This window comes from Panulirus ornatus, chromosome 13, assembly GCF_036320965.1.
Source record: "Panulirus ornatus isolate Po-2019 chromosome 13, ASM3632096v1, whole genome shotgun sequence".
NCBI lineage: Eukaryota > Metazoa > Arthropoda > Malacostraca > Decapoda > Palinuridae > Panulirus > Panulirus ornatus.
This window is the reverse complement of record NC_092236.1, coordinates 4,650,762-4,677,983: the sequence shown is the minus strand read 5'-3', so window position 1 is coordinate 4,677,983 and position 27,222 is coordinate 4,650,762. Positions and strand designations below refer to the sequence as shown.

Sequence of the window (27,222 nt, the reverse complement as noted above, 5' to 3'; positions counted from 1 at the left end):
GACATAAGAGTGAGTGAATGGTGAGTAACAGCCTCTTCAAGTCATACTGACAATGCCTTCCTCCAGCTTGAGGAAAACTTGTAACGAGGCCACTAAAAACCTCCCCGCCACCCTACAGTTATGGTGTCTACAGTAGTTTCCGTCCACAGGTTCCTTGTCCAAGGCACGTGAAAATCTGTTTACGGCATATAAGAGACTCGCACTATCCCTACGAGTTGCGAGTGTATGTGTGTTTGTGTGTGTACGGAGAGGCGCGTGTGAGAGCCACGCAGTTGCTCTCGGTGTGAGTGCACAGTGTGCCTCCTTGATCTCTGAGAGAGAGAGAGAGAGAGAGAGAGAGAGAGAGAGAGAGAGAGAGAGAGAGAGAGAGAGAGAGAGTTTCTTTCTTTCACCTCCACCTCTCCCTTTACCTTTGAAAGCACAACCACCTGATATTGACGTTTCTGGCTTAGCAATGGTTTCCCTCAAACATTGGCTCCGTCCACGGCCTCAGTGAACGGTAAATTGTCACACGTAACTTTGACGCCAGAGCTCACAGTATGAGCGGAAAGAACCCTGTGTATGGGTTACACTGAAGCCCTGTGTGCCGGGTATACAGAACCCTGTATATGGGGTATACTGAAGCCCTGTGTATGGAGTATACTGTAGTCTTGTGTATGGGTATATCGAAGGCTTGTGTATAGTCGTTACTATTGTATAAGTGTACCTAATCCTAGTGTATCAGTTTTCCCTAATCTCTCCTACAAAACTATAATTGGAAAAATCCCACAGATCGACCCATCTATCTCAATACGGCGTCCACAGATACACAATCCCATATACAACTGTACACATGGAAAACATACGTACACATTAACACACGCCCACAAACACAAAAAATACATAAACGCTCTCGAACACAAATAAACATAAACACAAACATATGAAAACAGTACCGGAACATTCCAGTATTACTACAGACAGAAACGAAGTTAATTACATTATTCATATCAGTTGAGGTACCATTTGATATCTAAATGCTTCATCCCGGGACGAATAATTCATCCTCACTCCCACAGCACCTGGGGAGGATGCACAGAACCTGGAATTTCCCTGTAGGATCATCGTCTACTGTAAATCTATATCAATGAAGCCTGAACGCCTGAGAGAGAGAGAGAGAGAGAGAGAGAGAGAGAGAGAGAGAGAGAGAGAGAGAGAGAGAGAGAGAGAGGTGGGGGTACAGCCAAGCAGTTGGCAGGGGAATATAGTCCAGCATCTTCACTACATAGGACATTACAAGAGAGGATGAAGTACAACTGATAATGGATATCTTTCACGATGGGAATTTAAGAAGCAGATACGGAGCTCGGGAGATTGTGAGGAGAGTAGAGGGGCTTGGGTGAGATAAGAGAGGTGAGAACACGGAAGGATTTCGTAGCAGAGACAAATCTAAGAACAATGAGGAGGTAAGAAGCTCTGAGGGAGAAGGGAGTGCTTAGGGAGAAGGGAGCGTTGAAGGAGAAAGGGGCTTTGAGGGAGAAGAGAGCGCTGAGAGAGAAGGAACCGCTGAGGGAGAAGGGAGCATCACTGATAATGAAGGGAGTGGTTGATGGACTTCATGGCCTCCAGGGAGATGGGAACGCTGAGGGAGATGGAAATGCTCGGGTAGAAAACAGCGTTGATAACAGTACTAAGAAACCGTAATGTTGATAAGAAACCGTAAGGGAGATAACAGCGTTGAGAGATATGAAAACATTAAGAGAGCCTTTAACGTTGAGAGGGACAGCAAAGGTGAGAGAGACGACAGCGGTGTGGGTGGCGTGGGGGGAGGAAGCAGCGGCGGTGAGTGTGACGCGCAGTGTGCAGGTGAGTGTGACGCGCAGTGTGCAGGTGAGCGTGACGTGCAGTGTGCAGGTGAGTGTGACGTGCAGTGTGCAGGTGAGTGTGACGCGCAGTGTGCAGGTGCCACAGCGCCCCATCATTTCACGCCTGTCACTGCTTATATTTTGCTCTCGATGAATTTCCCTTTTTTTTCCCCACCACGTACTCCTGGGATATTACTAACCCCCATGGATTTCATATATATATATATATATATATATATATATATATATATATATATATATATATATATATATATATATATATATATATATATATCACTCAGAATGCCCTTCATCAGCAAGGATTCGAACCTTGTACCAACTGTGTGGTAGTTGCAGACACTGACTACTCACCTCAGCAGCATAAATGTATATGAGAATCGAACATGAATATCATATTTCACTGTCCTTATACCTACCAAGAACATGACCTCACTGAGAAGATAAGCTTGAAGAAGGTGAAGAGAAAATGAGACCATACGGAAAGTGAGGTGGGGGTGTGAGTGATGGTGAAGTATGTTGTTAAGGTAAGGGAATGAGTAGAAGTTTATGGGGTGTTATGAGGTGATGTTTGATATGAGGTGAGGCAAAATATGAGATGGGTGTTCCGTTTCTGTGGCTAGGTTATGTGGCATGACATGAGGTATGAGATGAGGCAAAATATGCGATGGATTGTTCGCTTTTCGTGGCTATATATGCGACTCGATGTGAGGTATGAGGCGAGGCGAGATATGAGTGACACAGTAATAGTTTGTGGCAAAGTAGGATTTGTGATCTGAATTGAGAGGGGTGGAAGTATTTGGAAATGAGTCGATATGAGGTGAGAAATGACATGAGGTAATGATAAGCTGTGACATGAGGTATAATTATGAGTTCTTTCTGTCCTCATGAGGGACTGAGGGGAGAGGAAGTTACTGTTCCTTTCCAGTGTGCAAGGCCAAGACTATATATATATATATATATATATATATATATATATATATATATATATATATATATATATATATATATATATATATATATATATCTGAGGAACCTGAAAATAAAGCCGATTATTTTGGTGCATGAATAGAACACGGGATGTTGGGGAGGGAGGAGACACATTTAAGAGATAGAAAAAGAAAAATACAAGGACATTTCTCGATACTGGGAAAAAAGAAATTATTTTTAAAGAAACAGGAACTGGTGTAAGCGATGAATATTAAGATAAACACCGAATGAAAGCAAAGAACCAGTAAAAAAGAATAGAGCTACACCAGACACATGAAAAAGAAGTACGAAGAGAATTAAAGAAAGAAGGAATCTAACTCGAACCATCTTTCGTGGCTGGTGTCGGATACCCCCCAAAAAAAAGAAAAAAAATGATAAGCTGAATAATGAAAACGAGATGAGTTTATGATTCGTGGTAAGGAAAGGAAGCGGGTTCGTTCCCCTTGGTCGGTTCGAACGCTCCAGCGAAGCACCGCTGACCTTTCGGTTCCGACACACTCACTCTCTCCCCTCCCTCCTCGCTACCAGTCTCGTAAAGATCCCCAGCGAATGAAAGGGTTAGACGCATCCTTCCTCGCTTTCCCGACCTCCCGACGCGATAAACGTAATAGTGGTGAGAAGAAGGATGAAGACTTCATGAGCCAGAGGGACCTCACACCCCATACTACATCATACGATGTAGAGACTGATCTCGCCTTATGTTAAGGCAAGTTCAATCTACATTGTTAGGCGAGAGTAAGTTGGTAGATGTAAATATATATATATATATATATATATATATATATATATATATATATATATATATATATATATATATATATATCTTTTCTTTTTAAACTATTCGCCATTTCCCGCATTAGCGAGGTAGCGTTAAGAACAGAGGACTGGGCCTTTTTTGGAATATCCTCACCTGGCCCCCTCTGTTCCTTCTTTTGGAAAATTAAAAAAAAAAAAACGAGAGGGGAGGATTTCCAGCCCCCCGCTCCCTCCCCTTTTAGTCGCCTTCTACGACACGCAGGGAATACGTGGGAAGTATTCTTAATCCCCCATCCCCAGGGATAATATATATATATATATATATATATATATATATATATATATATATATATATATATATATATATATATATATATATTTTTTTTTTTTTTTTTTTTTTTTATACTTTGTCGCTGTCTCCCGCGTTTGCGAGGTAGCGCAAGGAAACAGACGAAAGAAATGGCCCAACCCCCCCCCCCCCATACACATGTACATACACACGTCCACACACGCAAATATACATACCTACACAGCTTTCCATGGTTTACCCCAGACGCTTCACATGCCTTGATTCAATCCACTGACAGCACGTCAACCCCTGTATACCACATGACTCCAATTCACTCTATTCCTTGCCCTCCTTTCACCCTCCTGCATGTTCAGGCCCCGGTCACACAAAATCTTTTTCACTCCATCTTTCCACCTCCAATTTGGTCTCCCTCTTCTCCTCGTTCCCTCCACCTCCGACACATATATCCTCTTGGTCAATCTCTCCTCACTCATTCTCTCCATGTGCCCAAACCATTTCAAAACACCCTCTTCTGCTCTCTCAACCACGCTCTTTTTATTTCCACACATCTCTCTTACCCTTACGTTACTTACTCGATCAAACCACCTCACACCACACATTGTCCTCAAACATCTCATTTCCAGCACATCCATCCTCCTGCGCACATCTCTATCCATAGCCCACGCCTCGCAACCATACAACATTGTTGGAACCACTATTCCCTCAAACATACCCATTTTTGCTTTCCGAGATAATGTTCTCGACTTCCACACATTTTTCAAGGCTCCCAAAATTTTCGCCCCCTCCCCCACCCTATGATCCACTTCTGCTTCCATGGTTCCATCCGCTGACAGATCCACTCCCAGATATCTAAAACACTTCACTTCCTCCAGTTTTTCTCCATTCAAACTCACCTCCCAATTGACTTGACCCTCACCCCTACTGTACCTAATAACCTTGCTCTTATTCACATTTACTCTCAACTTTCTTCTTCCACACACTTTACCAAACTCAGTCACCAGCTTCTGCAGTTTCTCACATGAATCAGCCACCAGCGCTGTATCATCAGCGAACAACAACTGACTCACTTCCCAAGCTCTCTCATCCCCAACAGACTTCATACTTGCCCCTCTTTCCAGGACTCTTGCATTTACCTCCCTCACCACCCCATCCATAAACAAATTAAACAACCATGGAGACATCACACACCCCTGCCGCAAACCTACATTCACTGAGAACCAATCACTTTCCTCTCTTCCTACACGTACACATGCCTTACATCCTCGATAAAAACTTTTCACTGCTTCTAACAACTTGCCTCCAACACCATATATTCTTAATACCTTCCACAGAGCATCTCTATCAACTCTATCATATGCCTTCTCCAGATCCATAAATGCTACATACAAATCCATTTGCTTTTCTAAGTATTTCTCACATACATTCTTCAAAGCAAACACCTGATCCACACATCCTCTACCACTTCTGAAACCGCACTGCTCTTCCCCAATCTGATGCTCTGTATATGCCTTCACCCTCTCAATCAATACCCTCCCATATAATTTACCAGGAATACTCAACAAACTTATACCTCTGTAATTTGAGCACTCACTCTTATCCCCTTTGCCTTTGTACAATGGCACTATGCACGCATTCCGCCAATCCTCAGGCACCTCACCATGAGTCATACATACATTAAATAACCTTACCAACCAGTCAACAATACAGTCACCCCCTTTTTTAATAAATTCCACTGCAATACCATCCAAACCTGCTGCCTTGCCGGCTTTCATCTTCCGCAAAGCTTTTACTACCTCTTCTCTGTTTACCAAATCAATTTCCCTAACCCTCTCACTTTGCACACCACCTCGACCAAAACACCCTATATCTGCCACTCTGTCATCAGACACATTCAACAAACCTTCAAAATACTCATTCCATCTCCTTCTCACATCATCGCTACTTGTTATCACCTCCCCATTTACGCCCTTCACTGAAGTTCCCATTTGCTCCCTATGAGTCCACGGGGAAAATGAAACACAATAAGTTCCCAAGTGCACTTTCGTGTAATAATCATATCATTAGGGGAGACACAAGAGAGAAATAAAAGTCTCCCCTGATGATGTGATTATTACACGAAAGTGCACTTGGGAACTTATCGTGTTTCATTTTCCCCGTCGACTCATAGGAATATCTTCATCACGTTCAAAATTGTGATCCTTTCCAATATATATATATATATATATATATATATATATATATATATATATATATATATATATAGATAGATAGATAGATAGATAGATAGATAGATACATATATACACAAAGTGATCCTTGCCACCGTACAAATCCTCATGTATGAACAGACACTACTAAACCACACCATGGTTGTGCACTCCTCCAGAAAGTTACCAAAGCATGACTTCATCTGATGCAACTATAACTCTGAGTTGTATTGAATGGACGCAAAAGGCCGTAAAATCTTCTTTTGATTCTCTAAAATCCAAAATGATTTTTTTTTTCATAAGTGAGTGGAATTAAAGGCCTGAATGTGAATAACCCAACCGCAGTGTTTCACTGAAGCCGTGAGATGAAAGAGTCCGTGGGATAATGATAAAGTTGTGTGTGTGTGTGTGTGTGTGTGTGTGTGTGTGTGTGTGTGTGTGTGTGTGTGTGTGTGTGTATCACACGGCAGGACCCGAGGAATGGCGGTAGAACCAGGAGGAACGGTTGACTTGCGTTGGATGGGAGGAACGTGGAAGGTGTGGACGGACCCGGGCAGGTCTTCGTGGGGGGGAAGGAATGACTGAGGAACCTTTGGATAGACCCCCCTCGAGCAGCAGGAGACCGTGGTAAGACTTTGAGACCTGAGGAGTAAGGGAGACACCATGAGAGGGAGTGGAATGGGAACCCGGTAGGACCTGTGATCCATGGGACGAGACCGCCATGGAATGGAGAACTCATGAGACAGGAACCACCTTCATCCCCCCACCCCCCTCCTCCTTCCACTACGAGACAGACAGAACTCCCAGCAAAACTACCCCCCCTCCCCCTTCCCTGCAAACCAGAGGCTTCGCGAAACACGAACTCCGAAACACAACACGACCCTCGCGAAACACGAACCCCCACGAAACACGACCCTTGCGAAACACGACCCTCACGAAAAAATGAACCCCCGTGCGCGATACACTTCGAAACACAGTCACGTTAGAACACATCAGTATCTTCAACACACTTTACACACCTCTTTTCTGGCCCATTGAACCTCAGTCGCCTTGTCATATTCGCTCACACACCTGCTTGCCTCATTCCTCGACGTTCAGAGAAGAATATTTCCTTGCCTCATCGCACTCCTCTCTTACTCATCACGTACTCATAACGGCATCATAGGACTATGAGGCCTGGCGATGAGTGTGAGGTCTGTATAGAACGCAGCATTACATCAGCGTTTAATGGTTTAAACTTCTCTTTTTTAATGTAATTAAAGATTTGAACCTCTTGAGCACGATGGTACGACACTTGGAAACGACGTTACGACCCTTAAGCACGATGGTACGACCCTTAAGCACGATGGTACGACCCTTGAGCACGACGGTACGACCCTTGAGCACGACGGTACGACCCTTGAGCACGACGGTACGACCCTTGAGCACGACGGTACGACATAAACAAAAACCCTAAGAAATTCCCTCACGGTGTGGGTGTGTGTGTGTGTGTGTGTGTGTGTGTATGCGTGTGTGTGTGTGTGTGTGTGTGTGTGTGGGCGACCGTAAGACAACCCTCCCATGGTGTAAGTGGTGTGTGTTCACCTTAAAGCACCTCCCGCACTCTAAGCCTTCAAACACCTCACGCACACAGTGTGTGAGGAACCTCACAACATGAGGAGTCTGGCACTCCCGCACGGTTTGGTCGTCACCTTCAACCAGCCCTCCAGCATGTTGCGTGAGACGTGCACATAGTGTGTACTTAAAGCTGTTTGTGTGTGTGTGTGTGTGAGTGTGTGTGTGTGTGTGTGTGACCCCTCCATCGCGCCCTACAGAAGGTATGTAGTCGGAAGAGCGACTCCGTTAGTCCCGTTCGCTGAGGGATTCTTTCTACTGTTAACTCTCTGCCAGACTTTCTGTTACCACAATTTCTGGTTTCTCCTGTTGGTGATGGGCGTTTGTGGCACGCGTTCGTAGGCAGATATCCGTCTGTGTTTTATTTTACCTTTATATATATATACATATATATATATATATATATATATATATATATATATATATATATATATATATATATAAAGTTATATAGATATATGATATTAAGTTCGTTTTCTGTTTAGAATGTGAAAGAGAAAAACCTAATTATAAAAATCTATATTTTCGGGGAAAATTTTTCAAATATTTTCTTCTCATTTTTCCCTCCTTTTTTTTTTTTTTTTCAAAGGTCAGCTGCGAAAATTTTTGGGGTTTAGTGATATTATGGCGTAATAACGAGGCAACGAACAGCTTTTAATAGTGAGCCACTTCGCAAGACGCTCTAGTTATGCGGACCCAAAATAGCTTTTGAAAACCTATTGGAAGATAACGAGCGGATGCCATCACCACAACACCAGCCAACTGCCACACGACCTACGCCACATACCGAGCATTTGCCTGTATATATATATATATATATATATATATATATATATATATATATATGTGTGTGTTCATAGGATCCCGGGTTCGATCCTGGCTGTTGGAGGTTTGCATGTTCTCTGAAGATGCGCGTTCCTATGCACTTTGTTCGTATATATATATATATATATATATATATATATATATATATATATATATATATATATATATTTTTTTTTTTTTTTTTTTTTTTTCATACTATTCGCCATTTCCCGCGATAGCGAGGTAGCGTTAAGAACAGAGGACTGGGCCTTTGAGGGAATATCCTCACCTGGCCCCCTTCTCTGTTCCTTCTTTTGGAAAATTAAAAAAAAACGAGAGGGGAGGATTTCCAGCCCCCCGCTCCCTTCCCTTTTAGTCGCCTTCTACGACACGCAGGGAATACGTGGGAAGTATTCTTTCTCCCCTATCCCCAGGGATAATATATATATATATATATATATATATATATATATATATATATATATATATATATATATCTTCTTCTTCATACTATTCGCCATTTCCCGCATTAGCGAGGTAGCGTTAAGAACAGAGGACTGGGCCTTAGAGGGAAGATCCTCACCTGACCCCCTTCTCTGTTCCTTCTTTTGGAAAGAAAAAAAAAAAAAAAAGATTGAGAGGGGAGGATTTCCAGCACCCCGCTCCCTTCCCTTTTAGTCGCCTTCTACGACACGCAGGGAATACGTGGGAAGTATTCTTTCTCCCCTATCCCCAGGGATATATATATATATATATATATATATATATATATATATATATATATATATATATATATATATATATATCCAGCAGAACTTCATCTTCCGTTTCACGGGATAACTAGTGACGTCAAACCTCAGATGGGTTGAGTTGCTTGGGATGCGAGTGACCCCTGACCTCTGGCTGACCCTTACGTACCAGTGGGCACTCTTCTCCTATTGGCTGACAAATACGACATAACGCTACCCCCTTTTTATTGGTCCAGGCAGTAAAGTGACATTTTATGAGTCGCTCTGCCTGTGTTTAGTGCGAGCAGCGGCGATAATACTTTGGAATATAACTTCCCAGTTAATCATAAGAGACTTTAACTTCCCCCTGAGTGATGGGGAGTTATGATTCATAGAGACGTTGAATTGTCTCTCACTTTCCATCAAGTGAGGACCGAGGATGATCTCCCCAGAGGAGGGCAAGGACTTCGACAGAAAAGAAGCTCCTGAAATGGATTAGAGTGTAGAGGTTCTTTTCTCGTGGTTTTGACCATGTCAAGATATACTACCAAGGACTTCAGTGAAAGTGAGGTATTATCTGGTACTTCGGACTGGTAAAGATCATACCGAAGATCCCATTAAAGACTTCGATGGAACAGAGATCTAAGCCAGGACTTCGATGGAACAGAGATCTTACTGAAGACTTCAATGGTAGAGAAGTCCTCTAATGGGGGACCTTGCTATAGGAGAGATCCCATTAGCAGTGACTCTCACGCATTTCTCTGATAATTCTCGTCTTAATATCTTCGACCCACCACCTACCCCCGCCCGAGTCTTCGGTATACAGGAGCGAGTTCGCCGATACACACAAGAGCAGCTGTGGACCATGTCTATGAGAGGATGGCTAAAGGTTTTCAGCTGTCGTCACACTTCGACAATTGTGGCGGTGGTAAATGGATGCGTGGGGCAGCCATTACGTGTGTGTGTGTGTGTGTTTCACTAAACAGTTATCCTACATCAAAGCTCCGTCACGTTATGAAATCTTAGTATATATGCTTACAAATCTTGTGGCCATTATTCAACAGATATTTACTCTCTTCGTGGACAAAAAATTGAATCATAAATCTCCAAGACACCAGTGAATATTTACGAAACAAAATATGAGTGGAGGGAGCCCCTAGCCTTTTATTTTCGGCCGTCAAGCACATTTCAAACTTAAAACATTTGTGAAAATATTTCTACCTTCCGTAGTAAATTTTTTTTCTTCCATATGCAAATTATGTGCGCATAAATTATCATATCAGCATAGAAATAAGTGAGAGTAATGGTTGATAATGCTGAATCTGTATTATACCATTCCACCAACTTTCCTGCCCAGCCCACTTCATAAACAGAGGCAAGTTGGGTAGAGAAAGATGAGAGATCATAAAAAAAGACACAAACACAAACTCAATGAATAAACAGTACATAAATGAGACTACGTTAAAGAAAATGGGAGAGAAATGAAAGATAATGGGTCACTGATGAAGACTCGTCTTGTGACTAAGTCTTGAATTGAATGGGAAATGCGTTACTATAGTTTGTTGAGAGGTAGCCAGACATTAAGGACAGACATGACTGCCACCTCCTCTCTCTCTCTCTCTCTCTCTCTCTCTCTCTCTCTCTCTCTCTCTCTCTCTCTCTCTATTTATCCTTTCTATCGGTAACTATTCATCATCACTCTACCCTCATCACCTCCTCTTCCTCCTTATTTTCTACCCAAGCTCTTCCCTCCCCACACCCCCGCCCCCTCCCTCCTCTCTCTCTCTCTCTCTCTCTCTCTCTCTCTCTCTCTCTCTCTGATCCATACTCATCAAAACCTGAATAGACGAGACTGCAGGATGAATAATACAGACTCTCTGGGACCCCCAGAGGAAGGCTAGGGCTACGGAAGACGCCCGGAAAAATGAGAAGAACATCGTAGCTCCACAGTGGTGAAGACGCGCATACACTTCCCACGAAGAGTTCAGACACTGGGGTTTCCACACTTCATCCTTCGCTCCACTGAGACTTAACAAGCACAAGGATAAAGAAAAAAAAGGGGAACATTATCGTGGTTTTGATTATATCATTCAACAGTGGTTAGGTTATTTATTCCTACTTTATCTTTATTGGTGGATGTATTACTAATCTATTATTTCATTTACAATAATTTGATTATTTTCTAATGTTTTTATTGTTTTCTCTTAGGAAGACTTATCCAGTAAGTATTACGATTTTTATTCGCTTTTTACTTTTTCAATATTATTTCCAGTTATATAATCTATCTATTTCCAGTTATATTATCTATTTATTTCCAGTTATATTATCTATTTATTTCCAGTTATATTATCTACCTATTTACCATTACCAGATATTCATATTACCTTAGTTTATACCAGTTATTCAATACTACAGGTCTATTATCATCTGTCTATCAATCTGTCTATCATTTCATACATTTTTTCTTTACATATCATCATTATATTTGTATTTATTGAAAGTATCTTATTACAGTTACTCCAGTAATTACCCCAGTAATTACCCCAGTAATTACCCCAATAATTAGGCTTAATACGGAACTGTTTGGCCGGTTAACTTGCCCCCTGATCCTGGGGGTACAGACAGAGGAGCGTAAACAAATTATTTCACTTACAGATTTACAGCCGGAAAACGATCGCCCTTCCTGGAAAAGTTAAGATGACGCAAAGGTGCTGGATCTTCTGATCTTATGGGAGTTCTGTCCATGTGACATTATCAGTATTATCATTATCATTGTTTTTACTATTATCATTATCATTATTACTTTTATAATATCTTTGATTACCATTATATATGTATATATATATATATATATATATATATATATATATATATATATATATATATATATATATATATATATATATATATATATATACGTAAGACGGTATGAGTCGCGTCCTGGGTTATGCAAACATGCAGTCCAGCGTTGGCACAGCTACTGTTTCCAGCGCGCAGCACAGCCACCCCCAACATGCGTTGCTCCTTCAGAAAGCTGTACGGTGTATTTTCCGCCGCTGGGTTTACGAGAGTGTAAATCAGAGTCTTGGCTGTATACTTTATTCCTGAGACGACCAGGCAACACCTTTAAAGGGAATATTTACGTTCCGCTTGCTCCCTCGTCTGTGCGCTCCCGTCTGTTTCGTGTCTGTGTTTCTGTGTGTTCTCGTCCGTCCCCGAGTCTTTGCGCCGTGGTGTCTGTCTTCTCCTGTGTGTGTGTGTGTGTGTGTGTGTGTGTGTGTATCCTCCTTATACCCTACAATGAGACTAATCAACGGAGCATTAACCTCTTCACAACACAACACAACATGTTTCAGACAGGAGAATGGTTACATCTTTCTCATGTTGTTAACACACAACACTTGCGGGGTCATCCGCTCGGGCCCGTCCAAAAGACAGATCATTAAAAGCCATTTACTCTGAGGAGTTCTCAGACCATAAACATTCTCAGGCCATTTCGTTTTGCATATCCTCAACACTCAACACGATGGGCCATTTACTTTGGCATGTCTTAAATACAAAATACTGTAATGACATTCTGAGTTCATATTCTAATGATCATTTGTATTCTAAGAGTTTGCTACGAGCGAGATATCTGAGTGAACATGACGGAGAGGGACACCAAACTCTTCCCTCCTCAAAGACCTCAGACTAAACAGGTTTGTCCTTGATGAATCTTACTGAATCTGGTGGGCGGCCTAGGGCCAGCCCTTCCCCTAGCTGGTGGGTGGCCTAGGACCAGCCCTTCCCCTAGCTGGTGGGCGGCCTAGGACCAGCCCTTCCCCTAGCTGGTGGGCGGCCTAGGGCCAGCCCTTACCCCAGCTGGTGGACGGCCTAGGGCCAGCCCTTACCCCAGCTGGTGGACGGCCTAGGGCCAGCCCTTCCCCTAGCTGGTGGGTGGCCTAGGGCCAGCCCTTCCCCTAGCTGGTGGGTGGCCTAGGGCCAGCCCTTACCCTAGCTGGTGGGCGGCCTAGGGCCAGCCCTTACCCCAGCTGGTAGACCAGCCCTCCTCCCACACCAGGCCTGCTCTGCGTCTTGCCAGCTGGTCACGTAGATCGGGCTCAAGTGTCTATTACCGATAATGACACCACCTGTGTAAAAATCGGGTCTTGAATTTTAAAGAAGATAATTCAATTTCAATTAGCCGGGGGAGGGCGAGGCGAAATATTAGGTTGTAGTATAAATAGATTATTGAAAAGATTAGGTTGTAATATTAGCAGATTATTAATGAGTGTGCGAAGTCGAGAGGCGATATACCTCATTACGGATTTCCTATAATAACGAGGTAACCAGGGAAAAAAAGATGTATGAGAAAATGGCTCTAAAGGCGCGCAGCGGAGGATGGAAGGGTCGCACCCAATATACATTAACTGACTCTTCCTGTGTCGCTGAACACTTACAAATTGCACTTTATTTTGATGTAGATCTCTTCTTCACACACACACACACACACACACACACACACACACACACACACAATATATATATATATATATATATATATATATATATATATATATATATATATATATATATATATATATAAGGAAAGTCACTCGTGTAACCGCCATAATGAGAGGCACCAACACATTAGCATAAAATTATAATTCCCAAATAATGGAGAAGGGATTCCAATATCGGCAACAATATATATGGAAATCCCGAAGAATCAATTAATGGGAACAGCCTATTGAGCCTCGTTACTAGGGCCGCCCCTGTGGCACCCCAACCTGGTCCTGGTGGCACCCCAGATAGTCTTCATCCTAGCCAGCCGGTACCCCAGCCAGCCGGCACCCCAGCCAGCCGATACCCCAGCCGGCCGGTACCCCAGCCAGCCGGCACCCCAGCCAGCCGGTACCCCAGCTTCCATTCACTCACCCAACCGTCTCCTCTCTCTCGTTGATCGCGAAGAAAGTTCGATTAGGTTCGCCTCTGTGTCGTATTTCTTGACTTCCTGGTCCACCCACTCCATCTTTCGCCCCCCAAGCGGTAAAACCACTTCAATGGAAGGGCCATATCCACACCCCAGGGTAGACCCACTTGCTGCTCTACCTGACGTTAAACCTCAACTGTGCTCTGCACGTAGATCATGGAATCCCATGCCTCGTACTCGGTCACTAAGAAAGGATTGGAGCGCGTTGAGTGACGGAGGCAAGGAGATGGCAAACCCAGTGAATCCTGCAGGACCTTCAGAAGTTAACAGAGGGTAAAATGCGACGGAGAGAATCTGTTATGGTGTGACTCTCAAAGTTAAAGAAACTTTTTCCCCTCCTCTGAATTCTCGCTTATATTAATACAGTCCGTCTGACTTTCTTCACGGCCAGAAAAAAAATAAGTTTCTTGCTTTCGATCGCGAATTTTGCGGTCGAGATAGAATGAAGCGGTTCAGAGTTTCCTCGAGGGGTTTAGTAGATACCTCAATGCATGGCCGTCGAACCACACCGAAGCCGTTCGGAGCTTCGAAGGAAGGTTTAGATATCTTTGTAGACGTTGATAACTGAGAAGGTTCGGAACTTTTTCTATTTCATTTTTATGGGAGCTGAGACGGCAGGCAGGGGCCAAATGGATGCCCCTCGATCATGACCATTTCGCGTCAGCGAGGAAGCGCTCGGAACAGACGATGAGAAACCTTGTTTGCTCACATACTCTGACTAGCTGTCTCGTATGATGAACCGAACCCACAGCCACCTCTTCAAGGACAAGCCCCACAAACCTCTCTCTGGTTTCCTATGAACGCTTCACATGTTCTGCTTTATCTCAATGAAAGCACGTTGCTCCTCGTATACCACTACATACACTATCATTTGGTTTCTCCAGATCCATATATTTTTCACACAAATTCATGAGCAGCATCGCTAACTAATACATTATGAGATGAGATTCAGACACATTCTTAGTCTGTGACCGAACAAAACTGAAGCAGTTTCAATCCTCGAGATAAGCTTCAAATATCTAACCTCCTTTAAATTCGAGGCAAACTGAAACGCTTCAGGGCTTCGAGATAAAGGTTCAGCCATCTTCTAGGATTAAAAGCCTTGCTCCGCTGGCAGGAGGAACTTCACTTTAATCTAGACTTGCTCCCCTGAAACCTACAATCTTGCCCGGCTCTAATACAGCTTCAGTATATCATAAGAAAGCAAAAGGATTTATCTGGTCACGTAACATGAAAGTAATCTAGAGCGACTGAAGAATTGCATTCAGCACTCAAGGGTCACGACCAGAGACTAGTATCTGATATACTCTAGAATTACATTAAAGGAAGTATATTGAGTATATTTTAAAAATACTTTTGATTAATATGCTTTGATGTAATCAGGCGCTGATGCGATGGAATTATATTGATTATATTCTAGAGTTACGCCTGAGCTATTATCTCAAGGTATTATTGAGAAATTATTGTTAGTATAGCCTGACATTATGACAGGAATTACATATGACATTGAATCATGAATTACTTTCCCCACACGTTCAATCTGGTCGAAACTCTGGCTGCTGAGTATGCATGAATAACCCAAATGACTAAAACGTTACATCAACCCAAACCCCGTTTTCTACATCTTTTGTATTTTTGTTTTCTTGCTGATGGTAGAGCGGCATTCTTATGTAGGCATTTTTGCTGTCAGATAATTCGGAGAGGACATCAGTTACTCTGTTTAAGCGAAGATAATATACGAGAGAGAATAGCGAATCATAGAACGAATCTATTCGTTACCAAGAAAGGAACATTTTTGATTCACAAATGACGTAATATGGAAAATGGGGAATACAGATCTGGTGTGGCCTTGCTAATAATAAAGAGATCCTTAACTGATGTCGCATTAATTCCTTTATTCTTTCACCTTTACACCCAATAATGCCCTGATCTAGGGACGTTTTACACGTGTAATATCAGTAACTATTACTTTATGATAAATAATTTACAAGAGTATTACAAAAAATTGTTGACGATGAAACGTGTGCTAAAGAGATTGGAAGTTATACACAATTTTCTTCGTCAAAATAGTTTCTTAACAGATTCTCTTCACATTTTTTTTTTCTTATAACTGAGTTTTAATGAAATTGTTGGGAAAAAAATATGATAACATTGTTAAATGCAACATCATTGAAATTGTTGCAAATTATTTTTTCCTGACAGTGTTGCAAATCATTTCTCTTGGGACGTTTGCAAGGAGAGTTCATGAAGTGTGGCTGAGTGCTCTTAAGATATTAATGTTATTGCCCAGGTAATGGATATTAGATATACTCAAAGAATCTCCATGAGAGAGAGAGAGAGAGAGAGAGAGAGAGAGAGAGAGAGAGAGAGAGAGAGAGAGAGAGAGAGAGAGAGAGCGACATACCTGAAATCTAATAGGAAGTCTGTTGCCCGGCCTCGCTACTTTTCTGTCCTCCCGACACCAACAAATACCTTCTCTTGATTCACTCACTCATATGTAGACTTAGGATTATCTCGAACACCCCAACAAGGTGTTCAAGACTCTTCAGCAAATGATGATAACATGATACTGACTGCCTTAATGACCCTGGTACTCGATAGGCTTAAAGCCCTATTAACCAACTAACGACCTTACTACCGAACCACCTTGTTGAAGACGCCTCTTAGACATCATACACCATCAAACCCCAACATCACTTCAAGGTGGGATAAAGCTCTCGAAACATCGCAGTCGCGATCTTATCCGTTCACTGATATGAACTCGTGAGATAAGATCAACTTTATGAGACATGTTCTCTGGTCGCGAACGAGGGCTTTTGAGATACCTTACAAAATCCTGACCTCTCCTTGGGCCACCGCTACAACATTAACCCCCTCCTCCCCGCCTGAGCACGACGCGCACACGGCACGGAAGTACAACACCACACCTTATATATACAGTTGTAGGCGTTGCCTTGCTTCATGTAAGAGTACGTGTATACCACGATAACCTCCTGTGGGTTAAGACGGGTTTACATTAAGTACAGCCATAGGAAATGATCGTGAACCACCTCTGCTCATACCTCCGGTCGAATGGGCTATTGCATATTAATTCCAGGGGTCATCTATCGCCTCAAAAAGGTTATTAATGTAGTAGATTACTCTGGCAACTGGGAGAGAGTGGAGTCACCTCACGTTATCCAATCATCGTGCTCCGCCGGCTAAATAGCCGTTTGATACCCGGTGCCGGAAACCGGTGTATGAGGTTTCCATTTCTTCGGTGTCTTATTTCACAATTTATCGGCACAGTTTCTTTATCATTCGTTACTGTTGTTCAATAATTCGATCTAAATGAAGTGTATACATGTGACGTGACCTACAGGAGTCGATGAACAACGAATGAATAAAAGAGCAAAATGAGACAATTTCAAAGTGGGCGAGTAAATTGGACAATGAATAATTTCTTTCACTAAAGAAAAAGGTAACAGTTTTCTCCCTCATGAGCGATGACGAATGAAGGAAAATTCATCTTGTAGCGAACATTTCCACTGTCACAAAACATGATACATGTACAGTATATGAGAGAGAGAGAGAGAGAGAGAGAGAGAGAGAGAGAGAGAGAGAGAGAGAGAGAGAGAGAGAGAGAGAGAGAGAGACCAAAATGAAACTTGAGAGCCAGGAGGAGGTCCACCGAGAGCTCGGGTATGACGAGAGAATGGATGGCGCTCTCGTATTTCGTAATCCCTTGAGACCTGGGTTCGAACCCTGCCTGTGTGAACGTTCTCACTCAGTGTCAGGCGCACAAACCTTGCTCATGGGATATTTCATGGCACTGCGGTGAAGAAACACCGATCTTACGAACCCGGGTTCGATACAAGAAGGATGTCGAGTTGCGGTATTTTCTCTGTCTCTTACAGAGATAGACACGAAAAAGACACATAGAGAAGAATGGACGGAAGAGCTTTCCTCCTTCCTCACACCTACGTGAAGACGAGGAGAAACCCCCTCACCAACACTCACACTCACGTGAAGACAAGGGGAAACCCCCTCACCAACACTCACACTCACTTGAAGACAAGGGAACAACTCCTCATATTCATTTCTTTGTCTTGATTGCCACTGGTCTCTCATTTTCTTCCTCCTTTCTTGACTACCAGTGAGGCTGCAGTGCCACTCCATCTCACGTGAACATCAGCGAGGCACTGTAATTATCATCCACTTGTCTTATCTAACCGAAATATAACAGCTTCACTACACATTAAGACAAGAGTAGGGAGGAGGGAGGAGGGAGGAAACCAACCCCCTCATCTTTCGCTCTTTGTCTTCATTACCCGCGAGGCAGGATCTAATTCAGCTCAATAAAGAGAGAGGGAGAGAAAAAAAAATGAAAATTGAATACGATACGTCAAAGAAGCGAAGAAAGAAACTGACTCGCTAAGGGTTGCATTCCCGTAGAATCATTCTTCTCTGTTTTCATGGAACTACAGAAGGTCTGGCAGTCTTCGAGGAATTTAATTGCCTTCCGAAAGATACTCGACAGAAAATTAGAGAAATCTTTAACCCGTTCTACGACCCTTGAGAACAAATAACTCGAATATAGAAACTCTAAAAATGGAACGTGTTCTTCTTCTCGAAGCCTTCAGATAGAATATCTCTAAAAAATCGTCGACATATCAAGAACTGACTTCGAATAACACGAAGCAGTTTCGAAACAGTTGAGCCCATAAAGGGAATCTTTTATGGCCTTGCTGCCGATACAGCACAAGTCTCACTTGGCGAGAATATATGTATCTTTTTCTTACATTGCAAATAGGATACATCTCTTTCTCAATCAGGAAGCAAGCAAAAGATTAAAGTCCCCCATTGACGAACGTCGAATCATATCGCAAAGGTCATTTCATCCATGGGCAAACGTTGGTAGTTCGTGAAACAACGGTTTAAAAGGTCTGTTTTATGTATACCAGACAAGGTCACGACACAGGGGTAGTGGAGTAGAATCCTAAAGGGGATAAACACACAGATATGTACAACACCATCAGTAAAGGACTGTGTCAGTCTGTTTAAAGATGTCGACATCTATTTCATCCCGAAGCACGACAACTACGACCCTCCAGCACGACAGAACGACCTTAGAGCACGACAGTACGACCTTAGAGCACGACAGTACGACCCTTGAGCACAAAGGTAAGAGCAGGGTGCACGGCGGTACGATCTTTGAGCACAATGGTACAGTAGATCAAGTGAAAGGCCAACCCATCACGTCACACGGGGCGATTGTACCATTGTGCCTATGGGTTGTACCCTCTTGCTCAAGGGCCATACCGTCGTGCTCAAGGGTCGTACCGCCGTACTCAAGGGATTAAGCCTCCTCAGATGTACGATACACCATCTTCATATCATTCAAGTGGGACTCGTGGGATCTCAGACGTTAGATCCCTTTACTCTAACAAGGAACGAAGCGGATCCTACTAAAGCCTCGTCTTATACCCTCACAAAACCCTCTTGTTAAGAGAGTCGAACCCATAGCCTCTCCCTCGATCTGGACCTACAACTTCCCAGCAGCCAGAGACTCTTAAACACACACACACACACACACACACACACACACACACACACACACACACACACACACACACGTTTGCGTCAAAACGTGAACAACACAAACAATAACAACAAAAATATTCATAGCCCCTCCAGTGCTGGCTTTGTTGGCCGGATGTGTGTGTGTGTGAGAGCCATTAGGAAGGCGCTTAACTACTGTAAAGTGTTGGCAAACCTGCATTAACGTGGTCCTGACTTGCTCCTACTACCGTGTCAACCGTTCATACCGTCACACTCCAACTCTTTAAACCCTTCGCTTCCCTTAATGCGCCAAGCTATAGGGCCATCACCGCTCTATCACCTCTTCCAAAACCCCTTCCCCTGTAAACCAAACCAGGTAACTCGTCTTTTTTTTGAACCTCATTCCTTAAACTAACACTGGAAAACGTTGTCTTCACGCGTGGTGCCCTCTGCGCTCAATTTAGCGATCAGGTATTCTGTGAATGTGGAGGAGCAATATCGTGCACTCACGGCACTTGCAATGTTGCAGCTTGAACGAGGATAAGGTAATTCACTCTATTTGCATTCGTCTCTCATATCACGATTTCTTCCGACGCCGAGAGAAAATGCCACTCCAAAATTGAGGGAGGGGGGGAGGGAGACAAAAGTCAGGCTTTTCAAAGGGTTTCAGATGTTGGCCATCAAAGGCAGATGGTTCGAGGGATAATTGGCTTCAGATGGGGAAAATTAAGAAACTAGTTTAAAGTCTAGCCTTTTTCCCCAGCGTCTCCCGGACTGGTAGCTCCGCCTCTTAGGTTCCTGTGTGTGTATGTGTGTGTGTGTGTGTGTGTGTGTGTGTGTGTGTGTGTGTGTGTGTGTGTTGCTTATGAGTTGGAATTTTTCTTGCTTGTTTAAGCCAAGCGGGTAATTGAATCTAGAACAAACACACGTTGGAGGGAGGATTGTGAGGAGAGAATTTGAGAACTGTTAATGGAAGGCGATGAGGCAGTACCTACCCACGCACGAGTGCCTACTTACGCACGAGTACCTACCTACGCACGAGTACCTACTTACGCACGACTACCTACTTACATACGAGTACCTACCTACGCACGAGTACCTAATTACGCACGAGTACGAGTACCTACTTACGCACGAGTACATACTTACATACGAGTACCTACTTACGTACGAGTACCTACCTACGCACGAGTACCTACTTACGTGTGGGTACCTACTTACATACAAGTACCTACCTTCGTTAGAATACCTACAACGATGCTTGCACGTAGCACTCACAGTAACCTTGGCTGGTCAAACAGACAGAAAGACAACAAATCCAACATTTCCTCCATTATCACAACACGACAAAGTCTTCACTATCCATCCTACAGCTTATTTTCTTTAGTTCCCTTGACCTCTTCTGACCTGGAAATTAGACACACTAACACACACCTTCTGACCTCTACTGACCTGAGAGTGAGACACACTAACATACACAAGTGACCTCTACTGACCTGAGAGTGAGATACACTAACACACACCTTCTGACCTCTATTGACCTGAGAGTTAGACACACTAACATACACATGTGACCTCTACTGACCTGAGAGTTAGACACACTAACATACACAAGTGACCTCTACTGACCTGAGAGTTAGACACACTAACATACACATGTGACCTCTACTGACCTGAGAGTGAGATACACTAACATACACAAGTGACCTCGACTGACCTGAGAGTTAGACACACTAACATACACATGTGACCTCTACTGACCTGAGAGTTAGACACACTAACATACACATGTGACCTCTACTGACCTGGGAGTGAGACACACTAACATACACAAGTGACCTCTACTGACCTGGGAGTGAGACACACTAACATACACATGTGACCTCTACTGACCTGGGAGTGAGACGGCCAGAAGAACGATGAGGACGAGGAACTTCGTGGAAACGTGACCAAGAGGGTGCATCTTGGGGTGAGACTCCGACGCTGAAGAACCACCTGGGCGAAGGAGGAGATCGAAGTCGTCCATCCACCGCCGATGTGACTTCGAAGTAGTTCGTCTTCAGCTGCAAACACCAGCCATGGTTCTCAACCCAGGCATCTTAATCTCCGATTTACAAAAATCACTTTATCTATTTCTATATCTTAGATTCCCCCTCTTTTTTTTTCAGCTCCAGTCCATCTAAAACACTTGTTTCTATCTCTAGTCCATAAGTAATTTATATACCATGTCACTATAGTTTATATATATATATTATATCAACGGGTGACCCAACATGTCTCTAGATGGCTTCCTTGCCTCTCACATCTGAGGGAAGAAAAGATCTGAAAAATCAAGAAATTAATGTTAGTTTACATGACCACGGGTCTGGCACATATACTTTACATATTGCCAATATTCACATGGGTTCTACATTTTTTTGTTCACTGGTATCAAATATTTAGATTTTTAAAATTATTTTTCATTGATTTTTCATTATTTATTCCCCTGTCTTTATTTAGACTCTTTCTTTTCCATTACCTTTAACATTTTCATTATTCATTCATTATTCCCGTGTCTTTCGTTCTATCATGGGACGTTCTTTACTAAAGCCTGTCTTTGGATATTTTCTTATACGTATCCCAACACTGTACCTCATACCCTCGCCTCATACTCTCTAACCGCTCCCTCACTACGAGCCTCATTCTACCACACTGACCCCTGGTACTCTACCCCACACCTGGGGTCAGGCCAGAGGGAGGGAGGCCTCCACCTCTCCCTCAGCCGGAGGCCGAAGTAGTTCGTTTATCAAGCTAAGCATTCCAGCCAATGGAGCGCCGCCCCTCCCCATGATTATTGGATTGTTAGAGCACTCGGGTACTCTCTCTCTCTCTCTCTCTCTCTCTCTCTCTCAGAGACACATACGCACACACACACGTTCGAGGACACCACGCAACACTCCTTCCGCAGGAGTTGAAGGACAACGTGAAAAGGAAGATAGATAGATAAATAGATAGATAGATAAATAAATAGATAAAACGCCTTAAAGATATTGCTCGTATTCAACGAACAAACCCAAAAAACTCGATTATTTTTCCCCGCTTACAATAAACAGTTGAACCTCCACCCCCCAACTTCTCCTATAATTAGACCAGAGGGAAAGTGTACATTCATTTAAAAATTCCCGCCACAATTAGCCTGAAATGCTAGGCTCACATGCCATTATCTCATTTTCTTTCAAGCAAATCAGAATTTTAATTAAAACCGAAGATGGTTACGACCAGCTGATTAATTGCCAGTGTTTCCTCGCGTAAGTAATCCTGGGAATAATTAATCTACACTTTTTTTTTTTGTTGTTTTTCTTCGCGGTAAATCTCCTCGATGTATCTAGCGCAAAGAAAACGCAGGGATAAGCAAATGCAAATCTACGTGCGCAAGATGTGAGATTTATTTTCCTTGATTTACTCTTCTCTCAAGATCTCAGGAGTTTATTCTAATTCCCTTACGATAAATCATTCTAATTGTTTACTTTTGAGAATAGATTATAAGTATGTGCAACATGCAAATGTGAATTAATATCTTGAGATACATAATATATCTAACTACTTATAAAGTGGTCTACAAGTAGACTTAGCAACTTCCTAGTGAAACTTGCATTAAAAGATAAGTCTTATTTCTTTCATATCTGTTTTGATTATCTTTTTTTCAGTGTGTTAGACTTTCAGTGGAAGACAGTAATTGACTCCAGGGACTAAGAAAATACCTTTTCTTTTTCCTTCTTAACTGATAACAGTACACTGATTCTAATCACCTAATATCCGTACAGTATTATGCATATGATATGTGAATAGCTCATCCCACCAAAATGGCTATAACTATTGAATGCAATACAAAATGATTACCATTAGTGAATAACTCCTCTTTTTCTCATCGTTCGTGCATATGTTTTAGCAAATTCTTTTTCGAATCAGGGATGCGATATTTGAAACCCATACAGCTCATGATAAGATATTATACGTATGACTTCTCATCAGTAACACCTCCATCCCTCAGTGAATCTAGGACACTCTAGGTGCCCCGGACAGTCCTTATGACCTGGCTACTGTTACTGATGCATCCTTCGTCATCGGCCAGAGGGTCCTCATAGCTCTCTCCAGCCTCCCTGAACACCGGCTGAAGGACTCCTGAAGGAGCGCAGGGGGAGCTCCCATGCGATCAGGAGGTGACAACGGAGAGGCCAAGAAGGACACTTCGAAGAGGCTAGAGAGAGAGAGAGAGAGAGAGAGAGAGAGAGAGAGAGAGAGAGAGAGAGAGAGAGAGAGAGAGAGAGAGAGAGGTCGGGAGGACGTCTTCGAAGTGGTCAGGGAACGAGGCCACTGAGGTCACTTCAAAGTGGTCAAGAGGGAAGGAATGGAGGACGCCTTGAAGTGGCCTGCAGAGAGCGGCCGAAGAGCACACTTCGAAGTGGCTTTAAGGAGGCAGTGGTGGGTACATCGAAGTGTTTAAAGAGAAAGCTTAACTTCGAAAAGACTTGAGAGATCAGTCCGAACAGTCGCATACAAACGCTGGTCAGCCATGTTGGAGCCTAAGGCAGCTCTCCTGGCGAAGCTAGAAGAGGAAGACCCTCACCACCCATCACCCACAGAGAAGACTGGAACCCTGAGCGTATGAACCTCCCACAGGAACCCTGCGGAGTGATGTTCTCTCTCTCTCTCTCTCTCTCTCTCTCTCTCTCTCTCTCTCTCTCTCTCTCTCGACTACCACCAAACAAACTGAAAATTTCTTTTCCATGTACCACGAGAAAAAAAAAAAAGAAACCCAAACCCTAACTCCCAAAGAAATGCTAAGAATCTTCAAAGCATTTTATCAAACTTCTAGAACAAAAAAAGAAAAAAGAAATAAGATCAGAAAGCTCAAGAAAAGCATTTCTGGATAGTTAAGAAAAAGGCACCTTTTTTTTTTTTTAGGTGGGGGAGGGAGGGAGGGAGGGTGAGGGGGAGCGATGTCTTCCTGCTTCGTTTTTTAAGAGTTCGAAAACGTCTTGCAAGAGTTTCAAAAGCGTTTTGTACTATTTGTATAAAATCCATTTGGAAAAGTCCTGGAGAGCTTTTGGTTAGAGTAACCCTTTGAGACCGAGGTTACGACCCTTGGGTATGATGGCCTGGCCTTTGAACTGGCCCTTGAGGGTTAGGTTGAGGGGCAAGGCCGTCATAACTCAGCCTCGTTCCGTCATGCTTGACTGTAGCTCCCTCGTCCTCGAGGATCGTACTGTCGTGTTCAGGAAGTTGAAAAGCGATGCTTCTGCTGGAAAAGTGTCCAAACTTTCCAGGGAAAAAAGGTCGTAAAAAATGTCTGTGATGCTATGGCAAATGTTTCCATGAACACTCCAGGACCAACCTGGCTCTGAACCCTCCTCCCTCAGCTGAAGAAACAGATAATTCCCATCAAGATTGATTATATATATATATATATATATATATATATATATATATATATATATATATATATATATATATATATATGTAAATACTTTTAGAGCGAAAGATGAGTGGATGAAGAGAATAGACTTAATGAGACCATAGGAATCACGAACATGCAGGTGTTTACAAAATTTAAGAAAATGAATAAGGTCTAAGAGATTGGGGCCCCACGAGTATGAAACTTCCTACCCGTACAGTGCGAATAGGTAATTACACACACACACACACACACACACACACACACACACACATACATACATACATACATACATACATACATAGACAATTCAGAAAGAAAAGTAAGTGGGTGGATTGCCTGCCATGGGACTTGGGAGATCTGGGTGGCGGTGGTGGTGGTAGGGTGGTGGTTAGAGCGGAGGGTGGGGGTCGGGGGGGGGGGGGAGGTGATTGAAGCATCTCGTTAACCAGCGCGTGAAGGAGTCTGGCTAGCCGGGGGCAGAAGGGGTCCTGTGTGTGTGTGTGTGTGTGTGTGTGTAAGAAGGGACGAGAGGGGGAAGAAGGACTCCGGCGAAAGCCTCCGCTGCCAGGCATTAAAGCATCATTTAAGGAGATTTATCGAAGTGCTTTTTCTCCAGTCCGTAAAGTGGGTGAGGGGGGTGGGTGAAGCAAGCTCACTCAGCTGGAGGGGACTGACTTACTGACTCAACTGTGAGTGGTGAGGGCGGTGGGTGAGTAAGACTCACGAGACGCTGACTCAACCACGACGACTCACGAGACGCTGACTCAACCACAACGACTCACGAGACGCTGACTCAACCACAACGACTCACGAGACGCTGACTCAACCACAACGACTCACGAGACGCTGACTCAACCACAACGACTCACGAGACGCTGACTCAACCACAACGACTCACGAGACGCTGACTCAACCACAACGACTCACGAGACGCTGACTCAACCACAACTTCCCCTGAGGCTTCGTTTGGTATTTTCCTCACTCGTTGATCGTCAAAAACTTACGCCATCTAATGAATCGTGATTAATGATTCGTATCTAATCATTCTTATCTTCTGGATGATTAATACGTCTGTTCATAAACCCCATGATGACGGGAGATGTGACACACACACACACACACACACACACACACACACACACACACGCGCGCGCGCGCGCGCGCTGAACACGTATGTCATATCTAGACGTAATTTTACTGTGATGTCTCACAACCTCACACTACCATGATAAAGAAGAACCACAGGCTGCTCCTCGCTGAGACCTCCGGCGAGGTAATGGCTCTTCCTCGTCTTCCCCTGCTCCTCCTCCTCCTCCTCCTCCTCCTCCTCCTCCTCCCCTCACTTGTATCTCTCGGTATTTAAGAACGCATCAGATTGCTTTATGTTCAACAAATCTTTGCCTTCGGACCCTCAACCGATTTATTTGTTTATCTGTGTTCTCGATTTTTTTTTCTCCCTCTCTCTCTCCTCGGCGTAAGGTCCCGTCTGGCTCGTGGCCAACACTCAGCCCCTCTGCACCACCTACCTACCTACCTACCTACCTACCTACCTACCTCCTCCTCCTCCAGCAGCCAGCAAGGCATCCCCCGCAGGAGTTGTGGAGATTCGAACCCATCATCCTCAAGTTACCCGCTCCCAGACGCTATTACTCCCCCTGGAATGGAAGATACTCGGCCTTTATGAGCGTTTCTGATTGATTACTTTGCGTCTGGGAGTTGCTTCTGCATATCTCAGATCACAGGAAGAAGTCGAGGGATTTCTCTCTTTTCTTCCGTTCGGTTCGCCTAAGTGGCTGTGAACGCCCTTGTCTTGACGATGTCTACGTATCCAAATGGGTTCTCCAGAGCTGCTCCTGCTGCCTCCTCCTCCTCCTCCTCTTCCTGCCTCTGCCTGCGTGGGGGAGTGATCAGTGAAGCCTCGGTCATTATCGAAGTCGCAAAGAACAATCATTCGCCCCACATCCCCCTCCTCCCTCGACATTCGAACCCTTCGAGCAACCTC

The 27,222-nt window shown here is 43.5% G+C and overlaps 1 protein-coding gene across 4 annotated transcripts in view; it reads right to left on the bottom strand.

Annotated features, from left to right (window-relative positions):
• Nucleotides 1-27,222, bottom strand: part of LOC139752684 (uncharacterized) — a 201,402-nt gene that overhangs the window by 131,516 nt on the left and 42,664 nt on the right. For all 4 annotated transcript variants that reach the window (XM_071668476.1, XM_071668474.1, XM_071668473.1 and 1 more), the window contains exon 2: nt 21,677-22,105. In XM_071668476.1, coding sequence (XP_071524577.1) covers nt 21,677-21,809 — 133 coding nt within the window. In that variant the 5' untranslated portion in view covers nt 21,810-22,105. The remainder of the gene's footprint in view (nt 1-21,676; nt 22,106-27,222) is intronic.